Raw genomic sequence first — 19013 nt, forward strand, 5'->3', positions numbered from 1 at the left:
CATTGAGAGCTTTACAGATTATTGAGTAGTGAGTTTAAAGAACATTAAAAAATGTTTTCTCTTCCCAATTTCTCTCTTCCAGCTGTACTTGATTGGAATATGTTTATTGGAATGGGTTTTTCTCTGGTTGTGCTTTGTCTGACTCTGATTTTAATTATGACCAGGAATCACAGAATATTTCGCTATGTATTTTAAATTTGGTTATAATGATTACAGATAAGATATAATATATTGCAACACACATTATTGATAATTATAACTTTATAATGCATTATGTATAAAAAAAAGGCTTTAAATGGATACTTCACCCCAAAATTAAAATTGTCATTACTCACTTACCCCCAGTGTCGTTCCAAACCCATAAAAGGTTAGTTCGCCTTCCGGACACAATTTAAGATATTTTGGATGAAAACCGGGAGGCTTGTGACTGTGGCCATAGCCAGGCTTTGAAAATTAGTGAGGTCCAGGGGGTTTCTATAATAACTTCTTTATTATAGAGTTGTGCTATAATAACCCGTATAAATACAACTAATTATAGACACTAACACTTGAAAAGAGACAGACATGTAGATCTTTTTGGAGGGATGCTCATTTTTAGATCATACCCTATTCATTGCATCAAAGTTGAATACTTTATTTATGGGGTGGATCATTTTATCAGTTGTTTATTCATGTTGCAACCATACATATTGCTGTTATAGTTTTTTATTTGTAACCATTATATAGCTGATAACTTTGTCTAGTGCTCTTATGAATGTTTATAGCATGATTTGTGAAAGTTTTAAGGGGGGGGTGAATGCTCATTTTCACTCAATCTCCTGTTAATCTTGAGTACCTATAGAGTAGTACTGCATCCTTCATAACTCCAAAAAGTGGGCGGAGCAAAACAATCACGAGCGCCAGTAGGCTTTTGCGTTGAGAGTGTTTGGAAGCTGTGACATTACCTTGAGGAAAAAAACATCATCCAAAACAAACCATGGCTAACAGTCAGATTCAGCGTATATTTATGATCCAGAATCAGATCCAGAGGCTGAAATTTAACAAGAGCATCAGCAGCAACGACTAAAACAGGACGTCTCTATGTGGTATGTATTGAAACTGTATATATTTGCTTAGCGGTTTTGGAAAATAACTAAGTTCCACTTTATGTCGTCTTTTTTTTTTTTTTTTTTAAGGTGTACAAAGTTTACTTGATGTGCTTACGCGCTGATAGCTAAGTTAACAGCACAGAGATATTTGAAGAAGTTTTACTCACCGGCTGCGGTTCCAACACACGATCGTGACACTTTTTCGTTGGGATTGCAATCATCCTTAATAAACAATGTGCAAATCCGGCGTCAAACTGGGCCTTGTTTGTAAAACAAGCATCTTCGAAATGCAGGGAACAAACACAAACACTTGCACAACTCCGTTGATGCTCTGTAAAAATAAACTCCATCCACTGGTCCCTTAATGCTGTTTCTCTTTTGGTAATCTGTGCAGGGTTGTCTTGCCCTGGCAACCAAAAACACACTTCTTTTGTGACATTTGGCGACGCTCTCACTCTGATCAGTGAAGTCTGTTGTGCTCTCAGTGCTCTGCTCTACGGGAGCGCGCGCTCTTCCAGCAGAAGTGCCTTAGGACCCATATAAGGAAATTCCGCTCCATCTAACGTCACACAGAGCCATACCTGAAAAAAACTTTCCGAAACTTGTGGCAAACCGGAAGGAGTATTTTTGGAACAGAAATACTCCTTCAAACATACAACTTGATTTTTGAAACTTTGTCCATGTTTAGCATGGGAGTCCAACTCTTTAACAGTGTAAAAAAACTCAGTATGCATGAAATAGCATTTCACGCCCCCTTTAACTACTATACTGAATGTCTGGCATAGTTTATAAAATGGCTAGTGTTTGCATTTTTCATTTAATTCTGTACCCTAAGTTACTTGTTCTACAGATCTCTGCACTAGTGTTAGACAGCGTTTTGATGGCGTTGATAGCGTTTCTGACAGGTAATATCTTTTCTTTATTATTACCGAATGTCATATCTTGTCAGCAATACCCTGTCCATGAACTTTCGTGATCGGAGTGTCCATTTACACTAACTTTGCCCACAAAATGTAGATTGTAAAAGACAACATTACAAAAGACAATCCTTGATCATCAGTTTCAGTTTCATGGAAGATAAACTGTGTGTCATACATATTTTGACGTGATCAACCCGACTTCGAATCCGCTTTTTGGTGAACTTTTCTCTCCCTTTTCAAATCACATCAGAAAAGCATTTATTTGCATAATATTGCATACTGTTTTATAAAGTACTACAAAACTGAGGTGCAGATAATTGACACTATTTGCAATATAGAAAATTTTAACATCTGTAGCTATTTTCACAGTGTAAATAGCATATCACAAAAAAATGCTGCTATCTTTACTTTTTTGATTACTGCCAGACTAATGCCGGCGATGCAATGTTGCCAGATATTGCTATTAAAATAAACAAAAACCTACAAATAAATAAAACAAATCTAAATGATTTTAAATAACTTTTAAATGGATCTGGCAACACGGGGCTGCACTCATTCACTTCAGAAGCGTCTCGCACGAGCGGCAACCTCCCGCTCTCTCTCGTGAAGCCAACAAAGAAGTGTCTAAAACTGTAATTCATCACCTGGCCGCTTGAGGCTGGCTCAAAAAAAGAAAGTCGATCCCATAAACTCCCCATGTTAAAATGACCAACTTTACAAAAACATGTTTACAGCCTGGTGCAAAAAATATTTTGGTCTAAATAGCTACTTTTACCCTTCATGACAACTTTGAGGGGGGTGAATGTTTTTTTATAACTCATCTGTTTAAATTATTTTAAGCCTTAAATTTCTGCATAATTAAGGGCGTGGCCACTTGAGTGACAGTTGGATTGCTGCTGACAGTGCTGTTGTGCTAGGTGGGCGTGGTTTCAGCAACCAGCTCCCACCTTTTTGCCTATTTTTGATTACCCCAGAGTGACACACGGTGACGCGCTGCCAAGATGGTGATGGCCCACTCCGCCCACTTTTGGTTTCAAAAACTCTCTTCAGAAACCTATGGGTGACATCACAGACACTATGTCCATGTTTTTATACAGTCTATGGTCTCTCAGCGATCATTTTCATACCATGGACGCTAAACATTCTGAATTATACATGCAGAAATTCATATGAGGAGTTTAGAAGCAAATTAGACAATCAGAGAACAAATTTTATTTTCGAATATGAAAAATTTACAGAGATCCGGACCTCGGTGACCTCATACCTATCTGCTTGTGACTGTCCCATAGACTGCAGAGGAAATAACAGTGTCAAGGTCCAGAAAAGTATGAAAGACATTGTCAGAATAATAGGGTGGAGTATCCCTTTAAGCAAAGTGTAAACGATTGTTTATTTTATTTTAATTTCTTTAGACCATTAAACTGTGAATATCTGTGAATATTTTTATTATATTTAATAATATTCACATATATTTGTGGATCTCATTCTATTTGTTTGTGAATGTTTAATTTTTACATATATTTGGAGTTAAGAAACAATTCTAACCTCATACTAGTCACTGGTTACTCAGAAATTGTCTTTAGGCGTATTTCCAACAAGCATCGTTATCTGACTATGGTCATAAGCTTTGTCGCTACCAACATAGTTTAATGAGTCTGTGTTTCCCGAAACCATATCTATAACAAATATTTGCAAACAGTTTGGGGTTTGAACCTAGTTTCCTGTTAGTAAGGCATATGGGCTTATATAATGGGGACATGGGCACAATAAGCAAGTTAACATGCAGTATAATCTATATATTCCATTCTATCTGTATATAATCAATGTATTTTTGCGTATCCTCTAAAAGTTTTTGAAGTGTACACATGCTGTGCACAAACATTTAAGGAGCCCCTGGAGTATAACGTAAGAGGAAACCTGTGATGTATCAAACATCAAATAAAGCAAAATAACAGTGAACAAAACATATGAAGTTAGTCAACAGGTGCCATGTTCAGTGCAGCAGCATCTGATGTCTGATCGGTGTGTGACATCATTAACAATGGCTCTATGTTGTTAAACTAATGTGGTTCAAACGACGAGGATTCGACTGTGTTCAGGAAGAAGTCATGACTAGTTAGTTTCCACAACAATACATCATACTCTGGTGTTAATCAGTGAGTTACATCGTTATAAGAAACACAGCACAGATCAACAGATCGGCAGAGAATTATGTCACCATATGTTTGAAATATTGAAGTTTGTTTGCATCATTTGCATCAATGTTTTTTCTTTTATATTTATCACTGTAAAGTTGTATTGAAGTTATCTGTATTGTATCTGTAATTTTACATTTATATTTAATATTGCATGAGGAAGAGTCCTCTCTTATCCTAAAGTGAGGATTATACTGAGACTCTTTTTTTTAAAAGATTAACTACAATTGTTATTATACTTTTTTATTTTGTAATAAACTTTACTGAAACTCTAGAAGCTTCTTTTTTCTCTCTAATTGTTTTTTTTCTCAACTGAAAAAATAAATAAATAATAAGTTTGAACAAATCAAATTTCTAAAGGCAACTGAAACTTTAAATTACATTCAAAAAAATATATTTGTATTATTTTTATATTTACATGATTGTATCACAAATTATCAGTATAAATCTATTTGGATTAACTTAAATTTTTTAACATTTTTAAATCAAATATCCAGAAAAAAACAATCTAAACTGTACCTTGTTTGGAAAAAAGTGAATATTTTTACACTCTTGAAAAGTAAAATGTACAGAAAATGTATATAAATATGAAAATTGCTTTAAAACTTAATGGCTTAATAAAAGCATAACATTCTACAATAGAACATTCATATACAACAAAATTAACGACCAAAGCCCCTCACAGTCCAGATGAACTTGCATTAACCATCTTGTAGATCCAATCTATCAGACTTTGATTATCTTCAAAACACAAATTTAGATATTTCATAATAAATCCTAAAAGCTTTCCTTCCCTTCAGTGACAGTCCATGTAACCAAAACTTAGAAGATCCAAAAAAGTCATAAATGTGTCATACATTGAATCCGTATGAAATATATGTGTGTTTATATGTGAATAAAAGCATACATTAAATCTGTTCATTATAGAAAGCGGTACCTAAACTTTGGTTACCTAAACTTTATGGATGGACAGAAATCTCTCAAGATAAAAAAAAAAAAAACTACTGGACACAACATGTTGTCACATCATGCCACAGAAGCTTGAGCCTGTCTACACTGGACGCGACAAAGTGACGTCTACAAATCTTTTTGATCTTTGTGACAGTACGTCATAAACAGAACGAGGCATCAGTTTACTGCCAGGATTGATCGAGTCGAGCCTAAATGCACAAATTTAGAGTAAATTTCCCTAAATGTATCACTAAAAGTAATCAATACATGGGTCACTATTAACATGCATGTTACTTTAAAATGACGATGCGCTCACAGCAGCAGAACTGTAGAAATGCTTCCAAATAGAAAACGGACTCGGCCCAAATGTGGCCTCAAGCTGGCACTGCTGGCCTCCTGTCGGCAATGGCATGTACCCTTTCAGCCAGAGCTGGGCCACGTGTGGTAATGACGGCACGGCGGGGATCCAGAAAACCGTAAACTGTTGCGTGAGTCGCTCCTGAAACTGCTGTAGTGAGCCAGCAGTGTTTCTAGCATTAGTAAAAATCGGGAGCTAATGGTGAGGACATACGTACAGATTTATAGGTCACAACAGGGCTTAAAACACATCTGAAGAACAATGTGCTTAATGTATGACTGCAGAAAAAATACAGTTTTTATAAAACACTGATAAGTTTTATTAAAAGTTATTTTTAATAATGCTTCACACGCAGAGCTACAAGGCCAAATCAGTATGAAACTCTTTCATGCACTGATATTGATATTGTGTTTCTGAAATACAGCTTCAAATACAAATACTACAATTATTATTTGTACATGTGCTTTGTACTGAGAAAAACTAAACAAACTTAACCACTTTTGTAAGAATGTTATAATGTTATAAGAATGAATATATACTGTATATATATATATATATATATATATATATATATATATATATATATATATATATATATATATATTGTTTTGTTGTATGCACTTATGTGTAAGATTTGCATGCCCACATGAAAGATCGAAGTCTAGCTGTATCATACATATCATATACTTTTAGCAGTATTATGTACAAATAAGCTTAGTCTAAGAGAAAATAATGCAAACAGTGTTGTGGCACGTAAAGTTTGATTAAACTTAATGTTTTGAATTGTAAAATGTGCTGTTGAGAGTTGTGATTAAATAAACAGCAGTAAAACAAGAAATCACATTGTGTTTTGCATTTTCTGGTATAAATTTGGGAAAACGTTCAATTTTGTAATAAAATCATTAGAATAATTATTGTTTTTACTTAGATTTACTTCTGGCTTTTAATTAAAACAAATGTTAAAACTATGTGGCAGGAGAGGTGGAACAAAGGAAATAAAGAAGGATGGCATTGTATAAAATATAAAAACAATTTGGTTTAGTTGGAGTTGGTTATGGCAACAGAAATGAAGATACAGTAGCTAAAATCATGTCTGAGAATTGGTCATTGTGCCCTCGACAAATCAGTTCAGAGGAGCACGTTGGAAACTTCTTACGACAATCAGATGGTCTTAAATTGTCCTATCCATCATCACTGTTAATGTGGGTAGATGAACTGAAGAAATGGCCAGAGGTAACCCATATATTTAACTACTTGGTCCTGTCAAAAAAGTACAGAGGCCTACCATTATTTACATAGTGTGAAAGTGGGTCATGTACTGTTACACAGAGGGTGATTTCGTCTTTTTATAAGTAAATGTGCACCCAGCCAGTCGAGCAGAAACCCTCGGCGTGGTGCTGGTGTGTGAGCAGGGATCTGTGGAGACTACTGGATGTTCGTGCATCGCTGGTTTGGGAAGATCAAGAAGCCACGCAGCTTCAATATTATGGAAGTTAAGACTGGTAAGCGAACATTTATAAATTTTATATATATATATATAAAAAGGTGGAGGCTGGAACCTGGAAGTGAAAAACAACTTATATTCAGGTGTGCATAATGATAAAGCAGATTTTCTTTTTAAAGATAAAATGAGCCAAAAAAAGATGATATATCACTTAGAAAATATTAAATACAAAATTAATAGTTATTAAGATTAATGTGGTTTGAAATTGGTAAAATATACTTGGGAAAATATAATCAGAAAATAAACTTGCATAGTAATTATGCATGGTGTACAGTATATGCAAAATATAAGAGAAAGGTAAGATTTGGTAGGTGCACATTAAGTGCAACATTAAAGCTGCGGTGGGTAACTTTTGACGCTCTAGCGGTTAATAAACAGAACTGCTTGCGTCTTGCGGAAGAACATCGTAGCCGGAATTACTTCTCTCTGTTTAAGTCTATGAAGAATCACAAAGGTACTGGGTTACTCCGCCGCGGTACCCCCGAAGCAATCTAAAATAGTCCTAATATAAACACTTATTATAGGTGCACCCTAGTGATTCAGGACAAGCCAAAAACACGGTTTGGAAAATGGATTCATGGTGTACTCGCTTATTATGTTCATTTTTCTACATTTTGAACACAAACAAAGTTACGGACCGCAGCTCTGATTGGTTGTTTCTTAACGGGAGCGATGTATTTCTGCAAATGGTAATAGGACACTGGGAGGAGCCAGAGGAGCTTGATTTTTTCACAGATTATCTGTCTCATATTCTACTGTCAGGACATAATGACAGGTTTAACAAATATGTAAAAAATATATTTTTACAAAAGTTACTTACTGCATCTTTAAGTCTAATCAATAAATATATCAAGTGTAATAAAAATGAATGATTCTGAAATAAGACAACTGTGAAATCTGTGTATTTTAAGTTTTCCAGGTTCTGTAAAAGGATTTTTTTTTCAGGTTTGCTGAGGTCCTGTAAGCTGCTCGTCTGGGTCCCATCACAGCAAGTTCTGTTACATGTCCAATATAATGAGCAATTCTGTGCCAGGACTGTAGCTAAAAACCTTTTATTTTAAGTATATGCTTCCTCATGTGTCAGATGAGTTTCAGGCAAGCGACCTGCTTTCCACAAGATACTTGCAGCTTTGTAAATAAGCAGGAATGAGAATATTTAGGGTTAAGGATAGGATATTAGGTAATTGGGGTGGGATATAGAGGGCGTGGGTGAAGACTGGAACTATATTAAATAAGTTGTTTAAAATCAGTTGTGTTAAGCAAGAGACAGACTGTGATTTGTGTTTTAGAACATGTATAATTGAATATAAGTTTTATTAAATCATTTGTGATTTGTTGATCAGTGTTTGTTGTTTTCAGGAAGCAAGAGACACCTTCTACTGACCATCCTGTAAAATTTCACCATTTAATTTCCATATGTAATAAACCAAGATGGAATAAACTTGAAAACTTGACATGACTTATTCCTTCAAAAAAAAGATCAAATTAAGATACAAAAAAAAAACTAAAAAAACCATTCACAGCGGGTAATGTCAGGGGACATTGTAAAGGCTCATGAAAATAACTATTACAGCAGGTAACTTCTGGTGACATTGTAAAAGTTTGTAAGAAATGCTAATTACAGCAGGTAACTTCTGGTGACGGTCAGCCAGGTCATGGGCATGTGGATCTGATCACCCTCACAGTTGTCCACCACTGCAAGAGAATTAATATATGATGGGACCCGAACTTAGCGCAGTTTGTCTGTGTGTGTGTGTGTGTGTGTGAGAGAGAGAGAAAGATGCATTAGAAACAAAATAGTACACACTCTTAACTGTAGTGTTCAAACGTAGGTCAATATCTGAATGAGAAACGTAGCTAGCTGGCCTGCTATCACCTGCAATCTCTGTAGCAGGAATAATGTGATTTATTGAAATGTGCCATAATATCTTTTACTACCGAAAAAATGAAATAAATAGGTGGACAATGGTAATCATCGGAAATTTGTTGTGCTTTTTTTTTTTTTAAACTGCTTGTTACTGATCTTAAATGTATTCATAGAATGGACTTCATAAATCGAACGTTAGGGGAGCAAACACATAGTTAGTTAAGTTAAGGTTAGCTTACCCGAATCTGATCTGAATCTGAATCTGAATCTGAACCTTTTCATCCCCCGACGTGACTTCTTTACCAGAACATCGTACCGAGCCATTTCTCTGGGTAAGGGTGTTCGTCAGTCAGCTTCCCGTCCATGAAATTATATGAACATATACATGAAAGCGCTTGGGTGGGTGCTTCAAATTTAGCGCCTTTGCCTCAGGTAGTTCTCTTTTTTAGTGGCGGGTGTAAATTGTTAAGTGCCCCACAACACTCCGACCGCTTCACATTGTGTTTGTTACATCGTTGGTGCAATTGTTTTCAGAGGTGGAAAGAGTACTGGAAATAAATACAAGGACTGTTACATTGATGAAAAAATACTCAATTACAAGTAAAAGTGCTGCTGTCAAAACATTGTTTAAGTAAAAGTAAAAAGTACTCCTCTCAAAAAATACTCAGAGTACAAGTTACTAGTTACTTTTTAGCTGGCGATATTTAGTTACCAAAAATATTCATATCAATGATATCAAATATTCTAAAAAATGTTTAATAGCCTACGCAACGAAATATAAGGACGAGATGTCAGGTGCTGAAAACTCCTTTTGTCTTGCATAACAGAATTGGAATTTATTTGTTAATGATACATTGGTCATGAATTTGGCATTCAATTATTAAAGATTGAAACGGTTTAGCAACATGAAAATCAACACAGAAGTATTTGAGGAGATTTAATATTTTTATGAATTTGTAAAATATGACTATATAGTGAGATAAATAGTATTAGTTATCATTTTGGCAAGCAATTATTGATGAATGAAACAGTACAGCAACATGAAAATGACCACAGTGGTAGCCTACTTGGACAGATGTAGAACAATAATTTGCAGAAAAAAATAATAAATAATAATAATAATAATATATATATATATATATATATATATATATATATATATATATATATATATATATATATTTTTTTTTTTTTTTTTTTTTTTTTTTTTTTTTTTTTTTTTTTTTTTTTATGAATTTTTAAAATATGTCTACCAACACCAAGTGTCTCAGGCCAAAACATGGATAAAACATTTGACAAAAACATTTTACGAACCGGTTGTGAATGTTTTATTGAAAGTTGAATACATTAAATACAATTAAAATAATGAAATACCCTTAAATAAGAAGTACCTGTATAATGTTTTTTTATATTAAAAAATTATTATAAATTATTTGACTGTGGATTCATTTTGATACATGCTCCGACAAATTCTTTGTAAACAAATAATTTGCAAAGGTTTCCAAGCTTTATGAAGCCGTGTTAAATAAATAAATAAATAAATAAAATAAATAAATAAATAAATAAATAAATAAAAGTCCATCGCTACCACGCAACGCAGAGGTCATGTGACTGCAGTAAACCGAAAGTGAAAGTAAACCTGTGTTGTGCTTTTTCTTCCTGCGCCATTTTTACACCCGTGTTTAAGAATCTTTAACTCATTATATATAATGAGCATTTAAGTATCCAGTGATTTCTGTATGTGTATGTTTTGTAGGAATTTACGTGATATTGTTGAGGAAACTGATGTCAAGTAACCTTACATTTCGAGCAAGTGTTAAAGTGAAGCGTCAAGAAAAGTTATCGACTTCCTCAATAAGTAAGTAACCGTGAAAACTTACTTATGAAGTACGTTATATGCATTTTTGATCTTATTAATGATGTCTTCATTATTAATTATCTTTGGACATAGGCCTATATAGAACTTATGTTAAAATCAAATTCTATGTATTTAAGCCTGTTCGTAAAAGCCTAAGTTATAAACCACATTGTTGCAACTATCTTCACTTTAACATCTTTATTTATTTTTAATTTAGCTGCGTGTCTCGAAATTTTCTGTGTAAACTAAAGTTAATATATAACTGAAAAAGAAGTTATGCTGATTCAGATGATGCCAATTCTGAACATATACAATAATATGATGACAAATCTAATTAAGCCAGAAGTGAAATCTTGATTACTGATTAGAAATCAGAAGTCAGAGTATTTTTGTTTTCTATAAACACACACTTCTTGTATTTTGTTGTATCTGAGTGTTTATGTCTCATCAGATGTATCTGTGCAGCTTCATGAAGACTGAATGAATCATGGAAGACACACAAGCATTCAGAGATAGAGACGTTTCTCCAGGATGCAGGTATGTCAAAGTCTTCATATGATCTTAATGTTTAACAGAAGATACACTGTACGTCACATGACCAGGGTGTTTTAAATACTGACACCAAAGATACCACTGACAGATAGACAGGTGGATAGATAGATTACATTATCATTGGACAGTGTCATCACTCTTCAGCTTCATTTATTTCTTAGTTTATTTCGGCATATATATATATATATTTTTTTTTTTTTTCCGGATAGACAGCATTCTTGTGTTTAATTTATTTTCATGTAAAATCAACCATTTGGATTCTTGTCTCTACTATATTATCTCTTTTCCAATGTTGCTATTCTATTAAAGTAAGTTTCAGGGGGACAGATCAGTCTCATCAGAGTCCAGCTGTGTGTCCATGAAGAGTGACCAGTCTATGGATAAACCAGTCAAATTTGAGGGAAGACACACATCACCTGATCTCAGGTACAACATCTCTTTTTAAATATATTAATGTGAGAATGTGAGAATAGATTAGATAACTTGTCTTCACATGATCTTAATGTTAAATAGAAGATACACTATACACCACATAACCAGGGTGTTTATGGTGTTTATGGTGTTTGTCAGGGTTGGTGTAGTGATCTGTTTACTTTTTTCTTATTCTGGTGTTGAGATGTACACAGGACTTAATCAGTGTCATTAAATACTGACACCACAGACAGATAGACAGGTGGATGGATAGATGATATTATCCTTGGACAATGACATATCTTTTCATCTTAATTTATTTCTTAATTTATTTAGGCATATTTATTTTCAGATAGACAACATTCTCGTGTTGAATTTATTTTCATGTAAAATCAACCGGTTAGATTCTTGTCTCTACTATATTATCTCTGTTATCTATTATAGCTAATGTTGCTATTCTATTAAAGTGAATTTCAGGGGGACAGGTCAAACTCATCAGAGCCCAGCTGTGTGTCCATGAAGAGTGACCAGTCTATGGATAAACCAGTCAAATTTGAGGGAAAACACACATCACCTGATCTCAGGTACAACATCTCTTTTTAAATAGATTAATGTGAGAATGTTAGAATAGATTAGATAGATAGATTGTCTTCACATGATCTTAATGTTAAATAGAAGATACACTATACACCACATAACCAGGGTGTTTATGGTGTTTATGGTGTTTGTCAGGGTTGGTGTAGTGATCTGTTGACTTTTTTCTTATTCTGGTGTTGAGATGTACACAGGACTTAATAAGTGTCATTAAATACTGACACCACAGACAGATAGACAGGTGGATAGATAGATGATATTATCCTTGGACAATGACATATCGTTTCAGCTTAATTTATTTCCTCATTTATTTCGGCATATTTATTTTCAGATAGACAACATTCTCGTGTTGAATTTATTTTCATGTAAAATCAACCATTTAGATTCTTGTCTCTACTATATTATCTCTGTTATCTATCTATTATAGCTAATGTTGCTATTCTATTACAGTGAATTTCAGGGGGACAGGTCAAACTCATCAGAGCCCAGCTGTGTGTCCATGAAGAGTGACCAGTCTATGGATAAACCAGTCAAATTTGAGGGAAGACACACATCACCTGATCTCAGGTACAATATTTTTACCATCAAATTACAGCACAAATGAAACAGTTATATAACTTTAATAGAAAAACACCTCAACAGAATGAAAGTCACTGCTATCTAGCCATGAAAATAGAGTACAATATGGCAGACTATCTGTACTCAGAGTTTTAATAAAAACTAAGAGCCACTTGGGACAGAGTCAGACAGTGATCACATCTTGACTGTACATACGGGAAAGCAGGAGAAAACATGAATGCTACAAGAAGAGAGGCCATAATAACATAAAAACACATTGGACAACATCTAAATGATTGACAGACCAAATAGCTGTGTTTGTTCTTTTTTGAGGCTCAGTTTGTTGTTATAAGTAAAGTCTTATGGAGGCATTTGTAACAATAAAACTAAAACAAAATCAGTGTCAAAATCAAAATAAAAGTTGCTGAATCTACCTTTCATGTGTTTTCATGTTTTCTTTGTTATATTCATGTACTCCACATAAAATCAACTGATCAATCAATTCAATCTGATTTTTTCCCTTTTTATTCTATTCTATTCTATACTCTATTGTCTCTATTCTGTTAAAGCCTAAGGGACAGATCAGTCTCATCAGAGCCCAGCTGTGTGTCCATGAAGAGTATACAGTCTTTGGAAAAAACAGTCAAATTTGAGGGAAGACACACACCACCTGATCTGAGGTACAACATCTCTTTTTAAATAGATTCATGTGAGAATAGATTTGATAGATGGATTGGTTTTAATTGTTCTGTACAATAGGATGATTTATGAGGTAATTCTGTGTCATTTCAAACATTGTACAAATTTACCTTGCACACATTTGGTTTTTCGACTGCTTTTCACTGCTGAATTGTATTGTCTCTGCTCTGTCCATGTTTGTCCATAATTAGTGAGCAGTTAGCTGACACTCAAGGAATATTTGGGGCAAAAAACATGCCATCTAATCTGAGGTACAGTATTTGTCAAGAGATTTTATTATATCAGTTTTACTTATCTAATTTAAGTCTTAATCTAGTATTTTATACTTTCAGTCGTGACTCTCAACTGGACCAAAGCAGATTCAAATCAAATCTACTGAAGAAGTTTGAGCGTCTGTATGAAGGAACAGCGATGCAGAGAAACCCAACTCTCCTGAATGAGATCTACACAGAGCTCTACATCACAGAGAGTGAGAGTGGAGAGATCAATAATGAGCATGAGGTGAGACAGATTGAGACACAATCCAGGAGAGCAGCAACAGAGGACACAGCCATCAAATGCAATGACATCTTTAGACCTTTACCTGGACAAGACAAAGCCATCAGAACTGTGCTGACAAAGGGAGTCGCTGGCATTGGAAAAACAGTCTCTGTGCAGAAGTTCATCCTGGACTGGGCTGAAGGGAAAGAGAATCAGGACGTACAGCTCATATTTCCACTTCCTTTCCGAGAAATCAACCTGATGAAGGACAAAACAATCAGTCTTTCAGATCTTCTTCATGTCTTTTTCCCTGAAACAAAAGAAATAGAAATATCCAGTGATGAATATAAAGTGCTGTTCATCTTTGATGGTCTGGATGAGTGTCGTCTGTCTCTGGATTTTAAGAGTAAAGTGAAACTGTGTAATATATCTGAATCAGTCTCAGTGGATGTGCTACTGATGAACCTCATTGTGGGGAATCTGCTTCCCTCTGCTCTCATCTGGATCACCTCCAGACCATCAGCAGCTGATCTCGTCCCCTCTGAGTGTGTCCATCGAGTGACAGAGGTACGAGGCTTCAATGAACCACAGAAGGAGGAATACTTCAGGAAGAGAATCAGTGATCAGAGTCTGGCCGACAGGATCATCTCACACCTGAAGTCATCAAGGAGCCTCTACATCATGTGCCACATCCCAGTGTTCTGCTGGATCTCAGCCGCTGTTCTGGAGAAGATGTTGAGTGAAGCAGAGAGTGGAGAGATTCCCAAGACTCTCACTCAGATGTACACACACTTCCTGATCCTTCAGACCAACATCAAACATGAGAAGGACTATGAGAAAACAGTCAAAGATGAAGATATGATCCTCAAACTGGGAAAACTGGCTTTTCAGCAGCTTGTGAAAGGAAACCTGATCTTCTATGAGGAAGACCTGAGAGAGTGTGGAATTGATGAGACAGAAGCAGCAGTGTACTCAGGATTGTGCACTCAGATTTTCAGAGAGGAGTCAGGCTTGTATCAGGGAAAAGTCTTCTGCTTTGTTCATCTGAGCATCCAGGAACATCTAGCAGCTCTATATCCACATCTCTCTTGTACAAAGAACTACAGAAATGTGTTTGACCAAACCAAACAAAGTGTCTTCACCAAAGTTTTAAAAAAGAAGAAATATAATTCCATATCTCATTTGCATAATAGAGCTGTGGATGAAGCTTTACTGAGTAAAAATGGACATCTGGACCTTTTCCTGCGTTTTCTTCTGGGTCTTTCATTGGAGTCCAATCAGACTCTCTTACGAGAACTACTGGTACAGACAGGAAGCTGCTCCTTCAACAAAGAGGAAACAGTTGAGTTCATCAAACAGAAGATCAGGGAGAATCACTCTCCAGAGAGATCCATCAATCTGTTCCACTGTCTGAATGAACTGGGAGATGATTCACTGATGCAGGAGATCCAGGGTTATCTGACATCTGAACAAATTGGAGAAACCAAACTCTCCTCTTCACAGTGGTCATCTCTGGTTTTTGTGCTGCTGACATCAGAGCAGAAGATGGATGAGTTTAATCTGAAACAGTTTATTGGAGGCCAAAATACAGCAGATGAAGTTCTTCAGAAGTTGCTGCCTGTGATTAAAGAATCCAGATCAGTTCAGTAAGTCACACAACAATCACTACACTGATAAAACATGATCACATTTAGCACTTTAGCATGTACTTTCTTACCAAAGGCATAAAAGGAGGAATCATGTATCATTTATATCAGTGTTTCCTGAACTGAGAGACTGAAGAGTGTCATTGTTCTCTACAGTTTGAGTGATTGTGGAGTCACAGATGAAGGTTGTGCTGCTCTGGCTTCAGCTCTGAGATCAAACCCCTCACACCTGAGAGAACTGGATCTGTCATTTAATAAACTAGGAGCGTCAGGAGTGAAGCTGCTCTCTGATCTACTGAAGGATCCTCGCTGTAAACTGGAGACATTGTGGTAAGATTATATAAATGTGTCAACATCCTCTCCCATTTTCATTCTATGGTCAGTAATGAACAAAATAAACACAAAAACTAAATGAATATCTAAATGTGTGTGTTGAAGATGATTTTGTTTAGTCTTCATTAGTTTCATTCAAAAGTTTTGACAATTTTATAATGTAAGCATTGTTTCCAATTTATGTAAAATATATGATTCACAAGTGAATTGGATTTGTGGATTTTAAGCCCAAGCATTCAAGCATGGTGGATGAACACTGGGATATTAAGTGAAGTAAAGTGTTTGTGGATTTGTGACTTATAACACCTTATGAGGACATTGATTGACTTCTTTTCTGTTTGAAGTCATTCACTAAAAGCCGAGTTTAGCACTCTCAGCAGGTTATTATCAGTTGAATGGTAAGCTCACATCTAATTTGCTAAAGAGTATGATGGGCCCACATAAGCTGCATTTCCACTGTCGGGCCAGTGGGAGCCAGGGCTTAAACCGGGCCGGGCGGGGCTCATAGTCTCGGGCCAGTAGCACCTGAAGCTCCGCTGTGCGTCACTAAAACACGCCCTTCACACGCCTCTCAGAACAACGTCATGCAAACTCATCATTTCACCAACAAAGAGAAGTTATCAGAAAACTAAGAAATAAGTCAATGGAACTAGCGCGATCACAAAACGAACACGATAAAAGTGCCTGTTTGTTTGTATGCTTTGTTAAATATTCATATTCAAAAGCATCAATGTTTTACTATAGAATAAGTGATACTTTGATCACAATGAATTAATTTTTCAGGATTCAAAATTAAATCACACAGAAATAAATGTATTTGTATTTTATTTATTTTAAAAGCTTATAAAAATAGCCTGCTTATTCAGTAGAGTCTGTTTCTGTTTATTTGTGGCCACAGTGGCCTATACGTCACATTTAGAATGAATGATAATCTCTCTATTTTTATAAAAGCACACAAACAAAAACAAAAAAAACGTTATTATATATTTATGATAGGCAACGTGGAGCTAAACTCTCAAAACGAGACTTATGACAGATAAGTTATTAAATTAATACACGATTGTGATAGAGGACAAGAAGCTGACATCTGATTTCTTCAAGCGATCATATTTACTGTGACGATGTGTGTTAGGGAAAACACAAGAAGAGGGTAGATCCAATTGCAAGTATGATTTTAATAACAAAAAGGGTAATACAAAATAAACAGTCTTGGCAGACAAACAAAACAAAACAAAAAAGGAAACCGGATGGAACGGACGGAAACCGGATGGAACGGACGGAAACTCGGAGGAACGAGAAGGTAAGGGAAAGTCTCGGGAGACGAGAACATAGGTACACGAAGGATAAGGACTCCATACAAACAACAGAGAAGGACAGCTATTTATAAGGAGACTAACGACAAAGGATTGTCTGCACCTGTGCGATTAATTGGAGTGCAATTACTGTGAAGACAGGACCAGACTAGAGGAATTAAAGTGCCTATGGTGAAGTGCCTAAGGAGAAGTGAGCTCACTAGGGAACATCCAGGAAAACAGAGACTGACAGCGTGACAATTTACTATGTTTACTGTGGTAATGCTATAAATATTTCTATCTTGTATGATTATAATCCACATCGGATCAAATTATTTCAAACACACGCTGCCGACTGAAAGTGAGTTTTGAGCTCAACTTATTAAAAAAAGTTTTTAATACTTGTGTTATAGCTGCTTTTTGTTATGATCCAAAGCGCTGCCTGTATATTTTTATAAAAGCACCCGAACAAAAATCATAATTTTATTTTCAAGACTTATTCTACGCGGAGCTAAACTCTTGAGACATATGACAGATAAAATATGTTACTAAATAAAAACACAATTGTGATAGAGAATAAGAAGCTGACGTCTGATTTCTCCAAGTGGTTGCATTTACCATGTTTACTATGGTAATGTTAATGTTTATCGTGCATAGTCTTTTACATCGCTTTTAAATATTTCTGCCTTTTATGGGGATCATAATCCACATCGAAACAAGTTATTTCAAACAGTCGCTGCGGACTATGAGTGAGTTTTGATATCAACTTATTTTAAAAAGTCTTTAATACTGGTGTTATAGCTGTTATCTTTCTGAAATGATCCGCAGCGCTGAGCTCTCCAGACGTTGAGAAACTCCTCCTTTGTTCATGACCACTCCTCTAGCCCCAGCTGGACCGCTTTGGCCGAAAAACCCTGGCTGTTGGCCCCGAGAAAGCCCCGACGAGGCACGATCAAGCCCTGACGAGGTACGATCAAGACCCGGAAGTGACAGTGGAAACGTGACTGGCCCTGGTGTGCACTAGCATGCCAGGTTTAAGCTCGACAGTGGGAACACGGCTATAGAAAGCTCAAAGAAGACTTCAAGAAAGTCTCAAAATGCAGACACACAACATGCTTTTTTATAACAAAGTTCGGGAGAAGCAGTCGCAGTTCATTAACCTGATTAACACAAGTGGAGACCAATCAGTAATCAACTCATGACAAGGTATAAATAACAGCAGAACCTACCTCTGTTCATTGACAGTTTTCAGCATCGCGGTTCGCACTGTCTGTCATCTTATCACAGAACCAATTTTCCTTCCAGCAAGGAGATCCATACGGGGATTTTTCAGATCTGCTACTTTCAGATAAAGCCTCTGTTTCCAAAGTCTATACTACAATGTGAAACCAGTGTTCCAAATGTATCCATTAGGGCTAGTGACGTGTCGTTTGTGAACGAATCGTTCTTTTTGAACAAATCTTTTAGGTGAACGAATCTTCACGTAATCCACAGACTCATATTTCTTATTCAGTGAAGTTCCTCCCTCCACAGCAGTGCGACGCTTATAAGCAGCGCATGTGCAGCTCAGTGAACCGGGTAACAACCATTTCATCCTGTCAAAGAATTACTCAACCTCGAGCCAATAGCCTTCGAGTATGAGATGTGACAGAGTATGTGATTTGTTAAATGTAGTAACGAATACGCCCTTCAATGAACGAGTTTCAT

General features: G+C 35.8%; 1 protein-coding gene across 6 annotated transcripts in view; it reads left to right on the forward strand.

Annotated features, from left to right (window-relative positions):
• Positions 1-10536: 10536 nt before the first annotated feature.
• The window catches only part of LOC113075704 (NACHT, LRR and PYD domains-containing protein 3-like), a 40223-nt gene continuing 31746 nt past the window's right edge, over positions 10537-19013 (forward strand). For 2 of the 6 annotated variants that reach the window (XM_026248390.1, XM_026248395.1), the window contains exons 1-10: positions 10537-10656; positions 10723-10741; positions 11193-11278; positions 11603-11719; positions 12172-12288; positions 12749-12865; positions 13426-13536; positions 13747-13806; positions 13888-15681; positions 15838-16011. In XM_026248390.1, the coding sequence (XP_026104175.1) occupies positions 11229-11278; positions 11603-11719; positions 12172-12288; positions 12749-12865; positions 13426-13536; positions 13747-13806; positions 13888-15681; positions 15838-16011 (2540 nt within the window). In that variant the 5' untranslated portion in view covers positions 10537-10656; positions 10723-10741; positions 11193-11228. The remainder of the gene's footprint in view (positions 10657-10722; positions 10742-11192; positions 11279-11602; positions 11720-12171; positions 12289-12748; positions 12866-13425; positions 13537-13746; positions 13807-13887; positions 15682-15837; positions 16012-19013) is intronic. The other 4 variants (XM_026248392.1, XM_026248394.1, XM_026248391.1 and 1 more) reach the window with 3 other exon arrangements.

This window comes from Carassius auratus, unplaced genomic scaffold (assembly GCF_003368295.1).
Source record: "Carassius auratus strain Wakin unplaced genomic scaffold, ASM336829v1 scaf_tig00017499, whole genome shotgun sequence".
Taxonomy (NCBI): Eukaryota; Metazoa; Chordata; class Actinopteri; order Cypriniformes; family Cyprinidae; genus Carassius; species Carassius auratus.